The 21,039-nt window shown below is 35.7% G+C and overlaps 1 protein-coding gene across 2 annotated transcripts in view; it reads left to right on the forward strand.

Annotated features, from left to right (window-relative positions):
• Positions 1 to 21,039, forward strand: part of cntnap2 (contactin associated protein-like 2) — a 219,357-nt gene that overhangs the window by 113,046 nt on the left and 85,272 nt on the right. For both annotated transcript variants that reach the window (XM_015386616.1, XM_015386617.1), the window contains exons 12-13: positions 8,986 to 9,142; positions 16,737 to 16,864. In XM_015386616.1, coding sequence (XP_015242102.1) covers positions 8,986 to 9,142; positions 16,737 to 16,864 — 285 coding nt within the window. The remainder of the gene's footprint in view (positions 1 to 8,985; positions 9,143 to 16,736; positions 16,865 to 21,039) is intronic.

Consider the following 21,039-nt stretch of genomic DNA (forward strand, 5'->3'; position numbering starts at 1 on the left):
ACTTTTACTTTCGCCCTCTGGGGGGAGCCTCGCTGGAAAATCAACACCGGTTGCATAGTATACCTTTAACTCCGATAGCAGATTTATGAAAAATTCAGGTTACCAAAGACTCAAAAAACAGCATTGAAATCTCTGCAAGTCTAAGGCTGGCCATACATTGTATAATTTTTTTGCCACTTTTGGGTCGAATTTTCAGTCACGAGAATTTTCTCGATCTGGTTGATTTTCAGCTGGTTTTCAGATTTTTTTTTTTATGTTTTAAAATCCGTCATCACCACAAACCATGAGGACTCTAAACCCATCACCAAAATGAGCTCCAAAGTTCTTATGTTTAATATCATTTATAGAGAAAATGATTCTCCATTTTCCCCCTTCATAAATTAATAACAATTTAACCCACAGCTTCTCACTAATTATAAATTACTGTAATAATCTCAGCGATCATAGCCATTTTATGTTTTGGAATGTATACCACCCTCTTAAAGATCCAACCAGAATTGATGGAAACACGGTACAAGTCAAACACATCTTCAGATAGGGATCAGAGGAAGGCAGTTTACATTTAACATACATGAAAGGGCAGATTACAGTGTAAGCTAATAAGAACATAAAGAGATTAGATACCAGGAAAGAGTCATGGAGACATGAGATAGATGATCCGATATAGAGCAAAGGGAGAGAAGGCCACTGAGACCGAGCGATAGAAGGGTGCAGGTAAAATGTGTGCCAGGCAGATATGAGAGAGGGAGGAAAAGAGCAGCCTGCTAAAGCAAAAGACCCAACCATGCAAAGGCAAGGTAGATAGACATATTAGGTAGCTAGATAAAGAGCAGGCCCCTGAGACTGAGAGATATAAGAGAGCAAGGAGAAAGTGGGATGCACAAAATAATGGGACAAAAATATGTTGGAGGCAGAGAGATAGGAAAATACAGCAGGGCCAGGAGTGAGCGGTGGTTCTCAAACTAATTTGATGGATAGGTGGATGGGGAAAGGAGAAGGACTGAGACAAAGGAAAAGTGACAAGGGATCCAGGCAAAGTCACAGAGCTGTTTTTAAAGACGATGAGGGGAGAATAAACAGAGACACATGGAGTTCTCAAGATAAAGGGTTGAAGGGAGAAAGAGGTGTACAAATGCTTCTGTTTCTCACCCAGACAAACACTCACTGCATTATCTGTCGCTCTCGTGAGAGATACTAGGGCATAGCTAATGTGCCTCCCTGCAGTCTCTCCATAAAACCAGAGATATTAAGATGATAGGAGACTAACAGGGACCAGCCTGTGGAGAGCGGATACATAAGGATCTCGTTGCAACAAATAGAAACCCAGACAAAGGAGAGCTACAAAGAACAAAAATATGGCGTCACTTAAACATGGACAAATTGATTTATGGCCTAATGTGAAACCATCCCTCAATTGAGGCAAGTAACCCTTGTGTTGGAAAAAGACCAGCCTTTCTAATACTTATTGATGGTTGTTTTCTATCAAAAAGGCCACTCAATTAGATACACTTTAGTCTTCTTTATGAAACTCTGAAATGTGTTCATTGGGTGGGAGATCACATGAAGTTGTTGATCAATATTCTTTGCTTAAATTAAAATTTCACTTTCAAAACTAGTTTAACACAAAGTCCCTTGCAAAACCATAAGGTATCTTTACTGACTTGTTGATTTGGAGGACTAAAATAAAAGCTGGAGACAAGATATCGATAATAATCAGTAGTATAGAAAACTAAAGTTTAGATGACGATAACTACACTGATGATTTTGTATGCAGATATTATGAGAGATTTTGCACCAACCAACAGATAAGATAATGAAATGCAACTTTGTGTTTGCAACAAACTTTCGTTTGAACTTTTTCTCTAAAGATTAAGACTAAGAGATTTAAAACTTAAAGGTATAGAGGAGGATTTTCGCAAATTTTTGAAAAAAAAAAAACCCACCCTCTCCACTTTAAATGAAAATGCACATGCACAACCCTGTGCCTGCTCCCGACAGGGAACGCCTATTAAACATTTGCGGGAGCATGCACAAGCCTATTTCTCCTCGTTTTACTTGCAGTGGTGTAAAACGGATTTCGTCAAATGGCTTACCAAACTTTACCTATGGAGTAGAAACTTTGCAACCAAGACATCAGTAGGAAGCCCAACCTGTGCTTATAGTGTACAGCATCAAGTATAAGAATCTCTAAAAAATACTGGTCTTGTTTCTCTTCTGAGGCCTTTCTTTTTTTCTCATACACTTCGTAGACACTTTTTCTCTTACAACCCTTGGGCATTTTCAAAGAGAAGGAGAAAGCTTTGAGAAAGCTGAGTTTCAATGACTGGCTGAAACCGTAGCTCACCACATGTGCGCATGCTCAGAAACATCACCGAATGATTGACAATTAGGAGGACCACTTATTTTAAACATCCTCCACTTTACCTTTAATGTACAAAAGTGGGTTTAAAGTCCTAAATTTAGAGAGTTCAAAATTTTTATTTATTTAAAAAAAAACAGTCATTACTGAACATAAATATAGAAAAAGAAATGTCAGCAATAATTAGTTACTTTTATTATTAATGTTGTTTGGATAGTCATTGATATTATTACTAATTATTGATATGATAGCACTGCATATTAAAGGAATTTTAGACACAAGCACTGCATGTGTGTTGCTACACCTATCTGTTATTCAGTGTTTACAGCATTAGCGCCTTAATTTTAGGGCCCCAGATCAGTACAACAGGATTGGAGTGATTATGATTTATTTGGCTGGGTATTTTTTACGTAACGGCTTTTAATACATTTGTTATTATACCATTCAATAAAAATAAATACCACCCTTTGTTTCAGCAGCATATTTTCCAAAGTGAACAGCTGTCCATTTTAATTAAATCTGTGAACTGAATTTCAAAATGCATTTAATTTCTGTGCCTACTGCCACAAAGTGGGATGCCAGGGAAAACATGTACAGGGCAATTATACCAATCCCTGTACATTACTTTCACATGGCCAAAAAATAAACATTACACCCAAAGGGATAAACAGTTACCCACTTAGTAAACTCAAGTTGTTCTCAAAGCTGTGAATGGCTCTTAAATGCTTGATACAGGAAATGTAAATGCCCAAAGTCATCAAAGTAGGATAGTGGATGCAACGTCTGGCAAAAAGATTGAAATTGACTGTGACAAGCTGATGTTTCAGTTTGTTATCAGAGAAAACTCAAATATGAGTTTCCTGCCTACCATTTTGCATCTGATTGCTCACTAACGATGGATGTTTATGACAGAAAGACACTGCAAGGTCCCTCGTCATCGACACAGAAGAATCATTCATTTTCTTGCATTACTGTGTGTGTTTTCCCTTCTGTCGTTATTCCTATCTGGTAACCCCCTATCGCTGTCGTACTGCATCTGTTACCCACTGTGTATTCTCTCTGCGGCTCGATCTGTCTTAAGTTGTGGGAGAAAAAAAAAAACCTGAGCAGACATGATGAAGATGTGGGCATTAACCTTCTGGATAAGAGAGGAGATAAATAGCTTGATGTGTCTGTTGGTGGGAATGTGTGCATGTTTTGTATATTGCTTAAGTAACAAATACATCACAACAAGTGCTGCTGTATGGGTGTCCCCGAGGACAGAGGAGGAACACAACCCCAAGCCTTATCAATCTGTCATGACTGCTTTCTCCTCTCCTATAAACATTATCTATTTGAGAGGGGAGTTGGTGCTGAAGACACAAAAAAAGAGATGAGGATAAATGAAGAGAGTGTAGGCTATAAAGAACAGACAAACACACCAAGCTTTTTTTTTTTTTTTTTATGTTAACCTAATTCACTAGACAGACAGACATATGTTCTACACTGTCGTGTACTAATGATACTCTGGAAAACATGTTTTACTTGTGAATTTTGTACCTTGTGTGTCTCATAGACACAAGAACGCAGCTACACATTGAAACAAGCCACTCAGAGTCATCTTGGCAGCGCCCTCTCTCTGCGAATCCCCATCTGAACTCTGTGCCAGTCTGATTCCATCTCTTCTCCCTCACATCTTTGCCCATCAGTGCTGCTGTGCTCTCATCTCTCCTTCCACTCTTTTCCTCTCTCTTTCTCCACTCATGAGTTGTTTGTGTTGGCAGAAAAAATCCAAACTGCACAGGAGACTTAAACTGGCACAATGTGTGGCGCCCATTCCACCTGAGGCCCCACTGTTCCTCTCCTCCTGTCTCCACTCATCCTCTCTCCTATCACAGTAACCCAAGCTATAAAAATGGTCAAGTGTTTTTTTTTATTTTTATTTTTTTTATTTTGCACTGGAAGGCTTTGTTTTACTGCTTTTGCTACATCTATAGTAAAAGGTTTGGTACGACATGAGAGTAAAAGGCAAAGTATTGAAAGACACACTTTGAGTTTTCTTTGCATTTTTTATCTTAATAATTATTCTTTCTATGAGACATGAAACAAAGCCACTAACCTTGTGAGATGAAATATTTTTTTCAAGAGCTGCAGCCATAAGACTTATTACTTATGCATAGAAGCAATGTCTTAAAAAACGAATGTGGCCTCAATGTTTCCCTTTTATTTTATCACAACGATGTCGGAACTTTATATTATGTCTCACATATGTATTAAACCTGATCCACACTAATATTTTCCAATTAAAACCAGTGCAACAATCTACCTTCAGTGTTCACTACCATATACAGTATGTTTTTTTAATATCGCTTTCAATATAAAAAGAACAAAACAAAAATGCACGCACCCTTTATAAACCCTTAAAAGATTTTTCCTTTACATACAGTTTCATTCACTTCATCAATAATACAAAAAAGAACAAGTGTGTGAATAGTTTTGCTAAACATTCTATTTAAAACAGACTTAAATATCAAAAGTTCTAGCGGAGTATATTTTACCGTTATCCAGGTTTCAGTTTAGTGTCCTGCTCTGGGTTTACAGCCCTGCAGGCAAAAGATACAGCTTGGCATTTTCCTGAATTAATTTGGAAAATGGACGTTAGAACAGCTCCTAGACTGTGGCCACCATATGGTTGCAGCCCTCGTGCAGCTGATGTTTCTTAGTTTTTGGCCTCACCACTACCTATAATGAGAGAGGGAGACTGATTAGTAATGCTCCACAGTTGTGCCAATCAGTCATACCTGGCACTTGTCCCTTAATCACACTAATCAACCTCTTCCTCTGCAGCTGAGAATCATCTACATCCCGCCACCTCGATGTCCAAGCACTCTTCTTTTGGCATGGCTCTGCTTGGACTTGTTTGGACAGTTTTTAGCTGATGTGTGACACAAAGCAGTAGATTACCTTGACCTTCAGGAACAAAACAGCTCTGGCCTTCAATTTTACACATTAGAGGGCCAGAGAGGAGAGAGAGAGAATTTTGGAGTGTGAATCCAAGAGCCCCACAAAGGACTGGCTTAATAAATCTCGTTTTATATTTAGAATGCATTAGAAGCATCTCCGTCAGTATATTTATTTTGGTAGTTAATAATTTTATGGAGATACGTAAACGTCACAGTTCTAAAACCCTTATTTATTTTTCATTTTTTGAAGCCTGCATTTCAATTTATTTGGCTTCAGCCTCCATTAAGGCCATTTGACACCTCAAAAAATAACCATTCCTCATTAAACCAAAATAAGCAGCCTACTGCTGGTAACTCCTTTTTTTTTTCTTTTTTTTTTGTTTAGATGCATAACCAAATGTTTTTGCAGCTGGCTAGATCATAGAAAATTACTCTGAATCATTGGTTGTCAAAGTGGTACAAACCATCTTCCTGGCAAGCAGTACTAACATCCTGTGGCACATCAATCATTTCAGTTTAGCTTGTTTATATGAGAAATGTAATCTCAAGTCAAGCAAATCCAATTTAAGTGCAGAAATATATTGAATTAATCCAATCCTATGGACAGCTTCAAATTAGATGGCGTACATTCCAATTCATTCATAGCTATAATAAGGGGAAGTCAAATTCAGTTCATAATGCCAATCAGAGCCATTTTCAGACACTATAGGGTACCATTGGCGGGTGGGACAACTGATGCCCTAAATGTGCTACTTTCACTTTAAACTAATTACTAAACTAATTACTGTTGTAGAGAAATATGTACAAACAACAGCTATTGATAATTACTATGCCTGTTTGGTGTCATTTACACTTTTTGTAGAAACATGAATATAAGCATGTAGGACTGAAATAATTAATTGGATTAATCGTGATTGATTATCAAAATGATCTGCAAGTCATTTAGTAATTGCTTAATCATTAACTGGAGAATAGCAGCAAAAACATGCCTTTAGCCACTGTTTTAGAGCAGTAATTATAATCATAAAATATATATATATATATATATATATATATATATATATATATATATATATATATCAGAATTTTGCATTTAAGATAAAAAACAAACCTTTTTGTTTGTCATTATGCTCTACCCAGACCTCTTCAAGTAAAAATTTTTTATTTTTCACCTGGTCTAAAGACGTCTTTAAACATCTTCAAGGAACCTTTTTTACTATCTGAATTTTAATTCATTCATAGAAGTGACAATTGAGAGATCAGTTGATAAGTAAAATGAGTTTTAGTTGCAGCCCTGAAAAACATTACATTGTTTTTCTCAGACTTTTTCCTGCATTTACCATCCGGAGATGATATCTGAAATCAATTTAAGGTAAGAAATTTGCATTGATCAGGCCTTTGATACATTTAGGTAAACAACAAAAATAGAGGTCCAACAATAACATACCTGAAATAAACATCAGCAATCTAGATTCCTGTAAAATTTTGAAAATACTGTATTCAATTCAATTTAGTTTATTTCTATAGCGCCAATTTACAACACATGTCAGCTCAAGGCACTTTACAGTTCACCAGATCATACAGTCAAATTGAATCAATGTTTTCTATCTAAGGAAAACCAGTTGATTGCATAGACTCATTGACTAGAATCCCTCACACTAAGCATGCTTGTAGCGACAGAAGAGAGGAAAACCTCCCTTTTAACAGGAAGAAACCTCCAGCAGAACCAGGCTCAGTGTGAGTGGCCATCTGCCGAGGCCGACTGGGGTTCAAGGAGACAGAAGAAGAAATACAAAAAGCACCTGTAAAAGACGGCCCCGTCCAGATCTTATCAGATCATATCTCCAGGTTTTCTGGAAACTTTGACAAACCCATGGCTAAATCACATTACATCTGACTGTCAGAGATTAGCTTCCTGAAACTTACTGCGGGAGTCTATAATATGTACAGTTTTTTTTTTCTCCATCCATTTTTTCCGTAACACTTATCCATACTGGGGTCACGAGGGGTGCTGGTGCCTATCGCCAGCTGTCAATGGGCGAGAGGCGGGGTACACCTCCGACAGGTCGCCAGTCTATCGCAGGGCAACACAGAAACAGACAAACATTCACGCACACACTCACATCTAAGGAGAATTTAGAGAAGCCAATTAGCCCAACAGTCATGTTTTTGGACTGTGGAAGGAGTACCCAGAGAGAACCCTCGCAAGCACAGGGAGAACATACAAACTCCATGCAAAGTCGAGAACCTTCTTGCTGCTACCCACTGCCACACTGTGCAGCCCAGTTTTTTTTTTGTCTGTTCTATTTATTGAATGAAAGTTGTACATTTGAAAGTGGTGATACATAGATCATGTGTTGTATTCTCAAATCATCTTCCAAAGACTACTCAAGCAAGAAGAGCATACTTGTTTTCACTTGTCTTTCACTTTGAACATGTTCAAAGTGGCTACAGATCCCCTTCTGGGTCAATGAGTTAACAAGATGAGTGCTTCTTCCAGGTATTCTGGACTCAGCTAGGATGACTGTGCTGCTGAATTGCAGGTCTAAGTGTGAGGCCAGAACTGTATTGAACATACTCATTTTCACTTGCATGGAAGTACAACAGCAAGAACACAGTAACATTAACACATAAAGTGAGAGCACTGTGAAGTCTCTTGAGGCAGCACTGTTAATCCTACTGATGATGGCTTGTCTGAACACTGGCCTGAAGAGAGATGAAGCTAATTCTCTTCACAAGAGTAATAAAACCGTGGGTCACCGAGGCTGAGCACGCACACACTTATCCACACAGGCTACAGTTAAAAGACACATAGACACGTTTTTCCTTCCTCCTGGAGTTTAGCCCCACACTCTGTGATAATACAATATATCAAGCCTCTCAATGCAATTTTGCTTCATCAACAGTCTGCTTCAATCCCTTTCTATAAAAATAGATTGCTAAAGCAATATCTTCGGCTTTGATGGCATTTTACAAACTGATATCGACTATCCAGTTTATTTTAGAGGAATAAAGTTAGAAACGCAATATTGTTTTAAACCTAATATTGTTTTTTTTATTTTATTTTGTCATGATATATTGCCTGCCACATATATATTTACACTTATCTCTCAGCATAGTTACCGTCACATGTCAGAATATATTATCTAAGCCAGAGAAAACAATATTACATTTCTTATTGAAGGTCAGCAGTTCTTCACCTTTTAGCTAACAATGGAAACATGCACACAAGCACTCGGAAACACACCAACATAAACTGATGTCCTCAAAAGAGCTTATATCAACTCTGACATTTTTATACGCACATGCCTGGTGCAAAAAGAGATGGAAATGCATCACTGAACCATTGTTTGTATTTCAAATTCCCAGGAGAGCATTGTGACTAGGTGTTCCTGTCAATCTCAGAGGCATTTATGTGTCTAAACGTGTTGAGCAAATCAATTACAATCACAGACAGCTATCAGTAGTCAACATATTCATATAAAAGTATGAAGTTTGACTGTTATTTATGTGTCATCAGATTGATTTTGAAGGGATCAACAAACAATTTTATCCTTTCCTTGTCTGCATTTTTGTCTGTCATACAGTAGTTCTCTGTTGTGCAAAATGAGTAATACGGTGGGGACACAGATTATGAAAAGACTGATAGGTTGCCCTTTGCATTTTTTTGTGTTTCATTGACAGACGGGACTCCCTACACATGGTGGGTTGGCAGAGGCAGTGAGAAACATTTTTACTGGGGCGGATCAGGACCTGGTATCCAAAAGTGTGCCTGTGGCATTGACAAAAACTGCACCGACCCCAAATACGACTGCAACTGTGATGCAGACGCCAAGCAGTGGTAAGTGATTATGACTTTATATCCTTGACAGGAATCAAATGGACTTCATTCTGGGTTGTTTTTACTTGCTTCAAGAGTTTTGTGCTTAAAATCTTTTTAGTAGCAAAAATAGATATTTGAATTGGGCAGTATTAAAAACTCAATGTTTTGTGGACATGAACAGGGATACAGGCCTTTAGGAATTTTTACCTGCACCCCTTTCAAAAGGGCGAACTGGGTGTCGCAGTTTCAGATTAAGAGTTAGATTATATACTGGAAGCTTCATATGACCATTCCAAGCCTTATCCTCTGACTGGACATCAACATCTGATAAATTGTTAGACATCAATGAAAGTTTTTTTTTATTTTTTTTTTTTTAAAGCACCCCTTGGGTTTATAAACTTTTATTTATAAAGAAAAATAACAAAAAATAATATCATGAATACCACTTAATTTAACAACATCCAAAACATTGATTACAGATCTTTGAAAACACTCTTTAAGAAACATGTAAATATATATATTGGAAAACCATTGGAAAACCTTTGGTTTTCCAATGTAAGCTTCTCTAGATGTGAACTGATTTTGAATGCTGTGGTAAAACAAAACAAAAGTGAAAACATTTTCAAAAGATACATCCAGAAAAAAAAACATCAAGTTGTATTTGATTTTATATATATATTTTCAATCTTGATTATTAAAATGAACATGTTTGAATTATTTCTCAGAGTATGTACATTGGTCGACGTCATCCTCTTGATGATGTGTCACAGTGAAATTTATTTAGGTGCATGAATCTGGCATGTGAACCACTTCAGTTTGATACTGTAATTTATTTCTATAAATTCAAAAATGTGTAATAGTAATACAGATACTCAGCTAAGATGTCAGGTTAAAATCTATTCATCCGTTTTCTGTACCATCTTTATCAATACAAGTCAGGGTAGTTCCATTTACTATTGGACAAGTTGGTTATATACACGTGTTTTTTTTTTTGTTTTTTTTACTGAAAATCTTGCAACTGTAATGTAAGGACATTTAGGTCATAATACCAATTAGTCAAAGCATGTTCTTTTGCAACACCTGTGTTCCTGTATTTTAACACACTTGTTTCAGTTGCTTTTATCCCTGAATTTTTTAATAATAAAGAAAAAGAATAAAAATAAAATAACTAAGTTAAGACTGTTGAAAGCCATCTCACACTCGGTGGAGGGTTCCCTCAACCCTGAAATAGCTCGAAAAATGTGTAAATATGATGATCCTATCTGTCATATCTGCCTTTCGTTACAGAAGTTGCACATTTACATGAACCAAAATTAATAGATCAACTGTGCAACCAAGAAATCCAAAGAAAGATTTAAGCCGCATAGCTAAAAAAACAGATTAGGTATTAAAAATTAAATGAACACAAAATAATGCATTTTATTCTCAATGCAGGAGCATTTCTAGAAAAATGGTGGCATCAAAAATCTGTTGACAGATCAGAAATCTATGTGACTGTGAAGCAGAACAGACCTCATGCTTTTTATCTTTCTCTTTTTGCCCCTCAGCTCCAGAGTTTGTGCACGTGTCTGTGCAAGCTGTTTATCTAGAACCATTATAAATCTATCGAGCATCCACCTTTTGAACTTTGGTGGGTTTTGGGTTTTCTTTTGGTTTATTTTATCAAGCTGCAATGTTTCTTCTCAAATTATCAGAAATGTGTCAAGCAGAACATACAGCTCAAAGTAGCATAGTTAACACACTAACCACAGCATAAGAAGTGCAAGATACCTAATATAAAAATGAATGCAGATTAAATATATACGGTATGTGCTATAACAGAGGTAGATTGTATTTCATCGTTTAAAGCATCCTGGTTCACTTAACTGTTGCTGTGCTTTACTTAATTTCTATAAGGTTTAAAAGTCCAACATAGAAGATACGCACTGGGAATTGTTGAATCGATGTAGTTTGGAGTTCAGCCTTGTTATGGCCGTAGGAAAAGGATGAATCTTTACTCTTGTGGGTTTTTCATTGTTGTTGCTGTTGTTTAAATGGATCTGATGCACCTACTAGAGGGCAACAGGTCAAATAAGGGAGAACAAGCAAGAGGTGCATAGTGTCCCTTTGGATTTGGTTGCTTCTTATTAAGTTCAATAGAATTTTATAGAAACACAAGGAAAGAATATCTGTTTAGTCTCTTTACAATTAAGATAGAAGTGATCAACTTACTTTTTGTCTCATCTCCAACTGCTAATGGCAATGTCTAAAGGGTTCAGGTAAATTTTATATACTCTAAGGAAGCCCAGGGGGTCAGAGGGTCAGATCTTATTTTGCATTCAGATGTGCCATTCAGAACTTCATTTGGAATCCAAAAAGGCATTTGAGTAGAATGAGCTCATAGCTACAAAAAAACAGTATGTCTCTGAAAGAAGCTCCCAGATGATGGTCAATAGGTTTATAAAAAGATGTACATCGTCATCAACAGCAACACTCAAGTATGTAGCATTCAGATGCTCAGATGGCCCAAATGTACCAGGAAGAATCCCAAAAAGAATTTAACCACAACCATAGCCTTTAAATCTTAAAAGATAAATTAAGACTCATTGGAATGAGCAGCATTTTTTCATCGTTATTTCCAATCTGCTTTCTTTCGATTTCAGTGAAGTTTGTCACTACCTGATCCGGAAACACAAGCCATATCATCAGCTCATTTGTGCATGTGCACGCAGATACTTATCCAGGTCACCATAAATAGTGTAATTATGGTACTAAAAGCACTTATTTCTATCCTTAAATCACTAAAGAATGCTAATACACATCTTTAAAACTTTTTTTTATGACTTTTCTGATATAATTTAATGTTTTTTACATTTTCTCTGTTAAACTACATTATCATCGGCGGTCCGGAAAAATATGATTAAACCATGTTTATCTACATTTTGGTTGTTTCTTTCTTTAGATTACGCACTATATACCATACACTTAAAAATAAAATAAAATATAAAACTCATAAAAACTAGATTTATGTTTAAATCCACAGCTGAAAAGTTTGCTCCTGGAAGTAGTGAAGGATTCCATATCCAGCACAGACAAATGATAAAACAGAAACAATTTTCATGCATTTAAATTTATCCAGAAATACATTATTAACCTTTAACACGTTATAGTTTAGTATTCGTACTATATTTAAGCAGGGGAGAAAATGTAATTTTGGTATTTTTTTACAAAATTAAAGTCGAGGGTGACCCGGATATATATCCGGTTAAGCACGCGCAAATGAGCTGATGGTACCGATTGTGCATCCCGGACGGATCGGGTTGTGACAAAGCTCTTTAATCTATTGTATCAAATTCCTGGCCTTGTATGTTCTTCTGCTGCCATAGCTCATCTGCTACAAAGTTTATTTTATTTCTTTTTTTTTGTCATTTAGAGATGGCTTCTGAATACTTTATTTTCTAACAATGCGGTAATTAAACGACTGTTACCTCTCTATCATCTCAAACCAGCCTAACATTTTCTTTATCCTTAAGTAGATAAATACATCAAGCTGTTGCCATGCAACTGGCTTGTTCACTTTTGTTTCTCCAAGCACTTGAGCAGGTGAGCATGATAAATTAGCTGAGTGTAAATTATTTTCTATATGAAGCCTTAAATCTACGATGACATAATTTATTTTGTTGTTTCTAAGCATAACTGTATGTTAGCTAATACATAAAAAAGAAACAGCGAGAAGGTCCGCACAAAAAAGATGTTTATCACATTGAAAGTTTTCTGCAGGATTTTTAAAATTAAAAAATTGAACAAGTGGGTTTATTGTAAGTAAGATAATTTTTTTTAGCATTAATTTTTTTATGTGTGCACCTTAATTCCTGTAGTCCTACATCTGTAATTGTGAGAGAGAGTACATAATTTAGGTTTGTTATTATTAGAAAATAGCATTTTTGCAAAAGTCTTATCAAAACTCTACAGCAATTATAAAAGGTAACGATTGATCCATGATTCCTCTTTTAAGAGAAATATTTTAAGAAGGTTAGGGAAAGAACACAATCTGTAGCACAAGTCATTAGCCGTAGACATGTTTTCCAATAGAGCCAGACTCTTAAAGCAGGGTTTGTGTTTTTTCTGCTCCCCAATCTAGACACCTGTTCAGAGCACATTACAGTTTATCAGTGAGCTGCACAATGAACAACTATTTCACTTCACTTAAACAATATCAAAAATCATTGTTTTTTAAATGCACTGTTTTGAGAAATCAGACACTTACCTGCCTCTTCTAAGATTATTTAACAAGTAATTAACCTGACTTACTCTGCCTGATAAAAAAAATCATACTTCACATAATAACAAGCCGTCATCCCAGGGACAGTTATGTAACACGTTTAATTGTTCTTCTGGGACAGAAGAGCATTTGTCATCTAGTTGAAACCACCCACAAATTTTCACACTTTTCAGATGAACAGATTGAACTTGTACAGTGTTTTAGTTTCATAATACTGCGTCTTTTTCCGATTGAGCTTCAGGTGTTGCTAAAAAAAAAAATGCTGCTTTGAGATGACAGAGTCTGCCTAGAGCCTGTTGTATTTTATCTGTTTTGTCAAATAGAAAACTCTGAATAATTACACAACTGCTCTTCAAGTGTTTCATGTCTGACTAAAAAAAGGAATTTTAGATTAATTAGAGCGGAGATCTTCAACAGGGGGTCCTTAACCCTAAGGGGGTTCGCGGAGGTACTGAATGGGGGTCACGAAAATTTTGGTTGATTGGACTTTTTTTTTTTATATTCCCTCCTGTAATTTCTTCCACTAATTGAAATGTCTTTAAATACACATTAACATGAATTCAAGACACTGTAGTAAACAGATAAATGGAGGCAGAAGATGCCTTTCAGTCATCAATGCACACATTCAGCGATACACAGGAACTCTTTCAAGCTGGGCACCGTTTCATTCACAACACCTGTCCCATCAACCAGGAATCAGAATCAGAAATAGTTTAATAATCCCAGGGAGAAATTACTTTCATTACATTACTCCACCTGTAATAGAGTGACTATAGGACCTGTTTGATATAACACAATTTCATACAATGTATATAATTAGGGGGTCCCCACTCCATCTCGCCATCAGTTTGGGGGTCCTTGGCCTGGAAAAAATTAAAGACCACTGACTTAGAGGTATGATATCTACAGTCAAATACTGGATAAGATTTTCATATTTTATGGCAATAAACAAAGGTTAGTATTAGCATTAGCAACTGGCTGGCGAACAGTGCAGAACCTGAGTGGGGGTGTGCGCCACTTACTGGCCTGGATGAGTTAAAGAGGCTGAGCTTTTTTGACTTGGATTGATTTCTCTTATTGCATAGAGGAGGCAAATTAGCTGCCTCCTAAAACACTGAAAATAACTCTTTGGCAGAAAATGAAATCCAAAACAAAGGAGTAAAAGGCAAATTTTAACTTCAATTGTAACTGGATACAAATATTCTGATAGGAAACATCACAGGTTGTTACACTGTTCATCCCAAATTATCTATGGTACGAGCAGGCTTATTGCAGCTGGAAAATGTTGATTCAAAACCTTTTCAATTTTCATTTAACCAAGAAGCTTGTTCAAAAGGAAATTAGATAAGTGTTTCCTAAAATATTAAGAAAATTTTGTCAATTTTAAAGAACAAGCTAAATATATCTTTATTTATAATGTAATAAAGTTGGAGTGATGACGTCAGCCTACAGCTTTTTGGTTCAAGTCGAGACTGTCTGGGGTACTCCAAAATATTAGCAGTTCTTTCATTCTGGAAAATAAATAAATGAATTAATATTATTTAAAAACTAAATACAGTAGGCTAGTAGTATTAATAATTTACAGCTTAGCTGTATATATCCACACATATCCAAGTACTGTATGACTCTATATAGATTTATCAGTTTATTTGGTTGTGATTAAGTTGCACACATATTCTGTTTAGCTAAATAGTTCATTATTTTTCATTTACCCAGTAGAAGCAGTGACTTACTTCCTTTTATAACTATTATTGTTGTAATCTGCATCTTACATATTCATCAGAATTAGTAATACCTACACATGAACAGGTTCGCTTACAAATTACAAATTGTTTTAATGACTGCACTGATTAAAACAAATCAATTCAAATTAACAAAATATGACCATGCTTATGTGAATATGTATGTATTAACCTAACTAATAACACCATAGTGATATGCAGATCAGATGGTAATTATTATAGCACATTCAAGTTTAGAAAGAAAAATTGCCACTTAAGTAGGGAAAGAAATGATGATATAACATACATAACTCTAGAAACTATGAAGAGGCAACTCTAAATGATTCACTTTGTTCAGTTGTTTTTAAAACAGCAATCAGGCGTGGGAAATGGAGATGATAGTAAATGGAGAGATTGGGTAAGAAACTATCTCTGCTGCTCACAATAACTGTTTTTTGTTGTCAAGGACAAACGCAAGTCAGACAGGATCAGTAGGCTTGCATGTTTCTTCTACCGTGACTTTGAATCCCAGAGGAATCACTACAAGATGCACACAGCATGAAGCCAGGATTTCATTTTAAAGAAACGTTGAAAGAAGTTTAATTTTCCTTGACTTTTGGTTTACAAATCAACTTTTAAAAGGATGCTAAATGGCATGGGGTAAACACTTCCTAATGACCACCTCATCTGGTCTGGTCACCAGTTTATTAGAAGAGATCTCAATATCTGTGGTGGTAGGAAAAAGGTTTTTCTCTTGGAGTCTTGTCCAAAACAGGGTTTAACCTTCATGAAAACTGTTGTTATTATAAAGACAGTCTGACCCCAAGATGCCAACCTATGATTCAATTTTCCTATATGGAGTTTTAGATGTTTTTTCATTCTTTTCTTTGTGGTAGCAACGTAGTGACTTAAAATATTATCACATCTGTCACAATCATGTATTTGAGAAAAACGAAAAACATTCTCACTTTGATTAAAAAAGAAGATTCAGTTTCACTAACACTAATCTGACACAAAGATTAGCATCTGTCTGAACTTTCTCTAACCTTTTGAATCTCTTTACCTTTTGAAATTGAGTAATTTGTGAAAAATAACTTTTTCAAGATTGATTTCTCCTAGCTTAATAAAAATAAATAACATTAAAAGATAATTTATTTGTTTTATTTTTCTTTAAACTTTTATGGTGCACCAGAGATGATGAACATACTTCCACATGTTTTGCACCTCCTTGTTGCTAGTAAGCCTACACTTGCATTGCAATGACTGCATGCCTGAAATGGTGCCGTGCATTTCTGCAGTATGCCTTAACAGATGCTATGTTTTCTCAAGGACAAATATATATATACGTGCATATATATTTTCTGAGTCACTATTTAATATCACATTTTAAAACCTGATGAGAAAAATTAGAGAAGCAGAAATATGACTTGTAATGAGTAGTGCCGGACAGGAATCATGTGTTATTTTACAATATTTAGTGAGTTTTTTTGGCAACATTTAGCAGAGCTCAACAATAAAGAGTTTTAGAACAGCAAGCAGGAAAGATGTAGATTTAAAAAGAAAGCTAAAAAGACAAATCGTCAGCTTGTAATGTGGGGAATCTTTCTTTTTCTTCTTTTCTTTTTACCAGGAGGAATGATTCTGGTCTCTTGACATATAAAGAGCACCTGCCAGTTAGCCAGGTTGCTGTTGGTGACACAAACAGACCGGGCTCTGAGGCCAAACTCACTGTTGGACCACTCCGCTGCCATGGAGATAGTAAGTATTGTGCCATCTAAACACATGTACTTGGCTGAGGAGGGGTGGGCTGCTATTGGAATAGATAAAAAATTACTTGGATGGCTAACAAAAAAAAAGCTTGTAAAGAATACTGCCATAACAGCAGCTGAGCATGTTTTTATAATTGTTTATGTAATATTTGTAATCTGCAAGTTTGATTTGTTGAGCTATATAGAAGTTGATTGCTTGTGTTTTGTTGTTGTTGTTGTTGTTTTTTTTTTTTTTTTTTTTTTTTTGGGGGGGGGGGGGGGGGGGGGGGTGTAATGCTATTTCTTTTTGTTTTGGTACCAGCGTTTGCAATTATAGTTTTCTCAATGTTGAATATGTACAGAAAATGGTTTGCAAATTGAAGAAATAACTGTGAAATTCCGGAAAGATGAAAGTAAACAAGGTTTTATTTGCAACTGAACTAATCATGACAATAATTGCCTTGCTCAAAAAGGAACATTATAACTTTCACAAGAGAGATTACGACAGACAGACAGACAGACAGACAGACAGACAGAAAGACAGATCACTGTACTCTGACGGAGTGTCCAATTCTCTATTTGCATGTCCACTCAATATTAATGAATTAATCAATAAATTAATTAAATATAAAAAATAATAATAGATAAATCAATTCCAGAGAATATTTGAGCCAAACAACCATGTACCACACAAAAACAGTGATTGATTACAGGTTAAATATAAAAGTAAATTACATTTTTAGTTCCAAATAACTTCAATTCATTTAAACATAGACAGAAGCCAATAAAATAAACACAATGTTCCACTTAACAAATTATCAGTATATGTAGCCTTAGATCTGACATTGATTATTGATTAATTTAATATTATTGATTACTATTATTATAATATGAAGTGTTTTGATTATCGATTATTTTTCCTACTTAAAGCTTTGAGTATTTATAAAAACAAAGCATGCAACACGTTCATTTGTTTTAGTTGTTTAAAACCAAGATGGTGCCTAAAACACGGGGATTGTTCCAAGCCCAATTGATTGAAAAACAGGTACTGTATCTAAATTATAACACTTAGTTGTGATAGATTAGCTCTTTTGTATCTTGTTGTGTAGGTACTGAATCATGGTAATAATAAGTGCCTTAAAAGGAAGGCAAGTAAAATTCATGCAAGGTTAATAAAACATTAAGGATTCTTGAAAGAGATTAACAATCTTCAAGAACCAAGAAAGGCAGCTCATTTACCTTTTATTCTGGAGACACTAAGTTGAAAGTTATGGAAGAGACTAGAGGAGCCTTGTGATCCCTTGTTTCAGAGCACGTAAAAAGTTGTAGAAATGTAACCCAGAGATAAATCACGCTGTGCATATTGAAAACAGTAAGATCTTAGAATGAACTTTAGAAGAACTTTCAAAGCCATTGTGAACACATACAGATTAGCTTCTGGGGTAAAGGCGACCTTTGAACGAGGCTGAAGGACTGCGGTTACAGTGACCTAATTGAGAAGCAGTATGTGTGTTAATGAGTTTCTCCAAGTCTTCTGTGGAGGGAAGTCATTTCATTTTCAAGTCATTTCTCAGCTGGTTGGAGAGACTGCATAACCTTTGTGACGCTCACATCAAAGGTTGAATGAAGAGAGCACCCCCCTGTCACTGTGATATGGGTCTTATTAAAAGTCATCGTTTCATATATTGTGTGCAGCTTTTAAACAGTCGGAGAGAGCAAAGGCCACCTTTGTTATTTGGTGCTATAGGAAACCATTTATGGCACTCCAGCTGGGTTTTTTTAAGAGTGTCTATCACCATAGAGTCAATACATGAATTATTTCACTGAGTAAAAATCACACTGACTTTAGTGATCCATTGTCTTATTGTTCTACATCTGTCTTCACCTTTTTATGTTAAAAATATCTAAAAAAAAAATTATACAGACAAAAGAAAACAGCAGAAAAACATAAATAAAAACAAATTCAAATCACTGGTTACTGAACACATTGCTTAGGTTTTTAGCTGGTAATTTTATAACTACATTACGATTGAAAATCACTCAGTGCTGATCCTGTGAAACATTCAGTACAAATAGACTAGAAAACTTTGTCTTGACAGATTAATACCATGCTATAAAATATTCCTTTTAGGCTTTTTCTGAATTAATGGATTTCAAAGGTCTTCCAAACGTGCAAACAAAGCATCTAAAAAAAAAAAAGAAAGAAAAACGATGTGTAAACAATTTCCAATGAAGGTGTTAACTTTCTCCCTTAAGGGAGATAAATGGTTATGGTGTTTTTTATGTTTCTCAGTCATTACTTGCAAGAACTACTCCTTTAATCCCGTCACAAATAAAGTGTGATTTAACAGCTACCATAGCATTCAAACTTGACCAGCTCCTCTCTGCTTGATGAATCTCACTCAGTTTAGGAAGTTATAGACTAGGGCCATTAGCAGAACAAGGCCATAAATGGGTTAGTAAATAATATATAAATATATTCACTCTCTGCATAACCCTTCTGGAAAATGCTGTGCTTTTGGATTTTACAGCAAAATCTCCTATTGCAGACAGAAAAGGGTAAAATGAGGAGACAGTGATATCCTTTAATTAATAGTAGAGAAAGGTGCACCCACTGCCCTAAATTTACTTCTTTTTCTTATGTTTAAACATAGTATGGCACAGTACAAAACACAAGGTGATACAAGTAAAAATGTTGTCCTGCAAACATATTATCCACTTTACATGTCCATCTAGTTATAGAGATTACATTACCATGGCCAATTTGTGTTATGCAGCCATCTAGCAATTTTTTTTTTTTTTTACCTTATTAGCCTTGATGGTTTGCAGGGGGTCATTATCTCCACCAACCACTGGGCAACAGGCAAGTTGTTACCTGGACAAGTCACCAAACCATTGAAAGCTGCACAATTTAAACAACAAAAAATACGCAAAAACTTATAATTACAGTTTAAAAGGCCAGTTGAGATAACATGCATGTTTTCAGACTTTGATGGAGTTGGAGTACCTGGAGAGAACCCAGGCATGCATAGAGAGAACATGCAAACTCCCTAGGCTTGAAGTCAGGACCTTCTTTCTACAAGGGAAATAGACCTGATTGGATATATGCCATCATTTTTGTTAAGAAATCTGCTCATTCCAGCTTTACAACAGACCAAGTCTCTTGTGTGGTTTCCAGGACCTCTGTGGATGTTTAAATGTTACTGAATTGTATTTACATAGTAAAAAATTAAATGAATCATGTTGGCAAACAGAAAGCTACACAACATAGTACCCATTCTTATTAATCCTACAGCTACAGTATGTACCATGCAGGGATCGGGTGTTTCCTAACATCTGTAAAACTTTTGTCTATATGTAGGAGATTTCTGCCCCTCCCAGTCAGTTTGCCTTTATATGGAGTAAAAAAATTTAATGCAGCTAACCAATGATATAAGAGGAATAGAATCAAATAGAATAGTATAGAATTTAATAGAATGGAATGGAATAGAATAGAATAAATACATACAATGCAATGAAATAGGTAAAATAAAGCATTTGAATAGACTGTGGAAAACAACCAGACACTGAAAGGTCCCCTATCTCAACATCATCCCCCTGATGTTGAGATTGTGGTTGCATCTTATTACAAAATGAGCAGAGAGCATACTGATCTCTATTCAGGAGAATAATAATGACGCTGTATCCATACCTGTATCTCTGACCTAATTCCATTAACCCATGATGTTTTGTATAGGTTTAGTTCATGTCTTCCAGATCAGCATTCTTAATTATAATTAAACATTCTCACAGCAAATACACTTGAGGAAATGGAAGGATTTCATGCTACCTGTGCCTTCCTATTTTAAAGATAGGAAGTATGACCTGAACAAATTGATTTTGATTACATATTCTTACATAGTTAGCTGCTGCTTCTTAAGCACCTTCACTGCTGTAGACAAAGAACTCATATACAATATACAGTAATCCAATTGAATACTGATGCAGCACTTTCTATCCTTTTAAATTACTGGAACCACTTTTCTTGTGCATTTGACTATTAAAAGTTAATTTTCTGTTGTAACTTAAAAAATAAATACTTGGCTGTCCTGCACTGAGAAATTCCTGCCAGCCATAAATTGCTGCATCTATATTACTCATTTTAAATCCTAAATTACACCTAATTTGTTCTCAGAAGCCCTTGAA

This window comes from Cyprinodon variegatus, unplaced genomic scaffold (assembly GCF_000732505.1).
Source record: "Cyprinodon variegatus isolate N-32 unplaced genomic scaffold, C_variegatus-1.0 Scaffold372, whole genome shotgun sequence".
In the NCBI taxonomy this organism is placed as follows: Eukaryota; Metazoa; Chordata; class Actinopteri; order Cyprinodontiformes; family Cyprinodontidae; genus Cyprinodon; species Cyprinodon variegatus.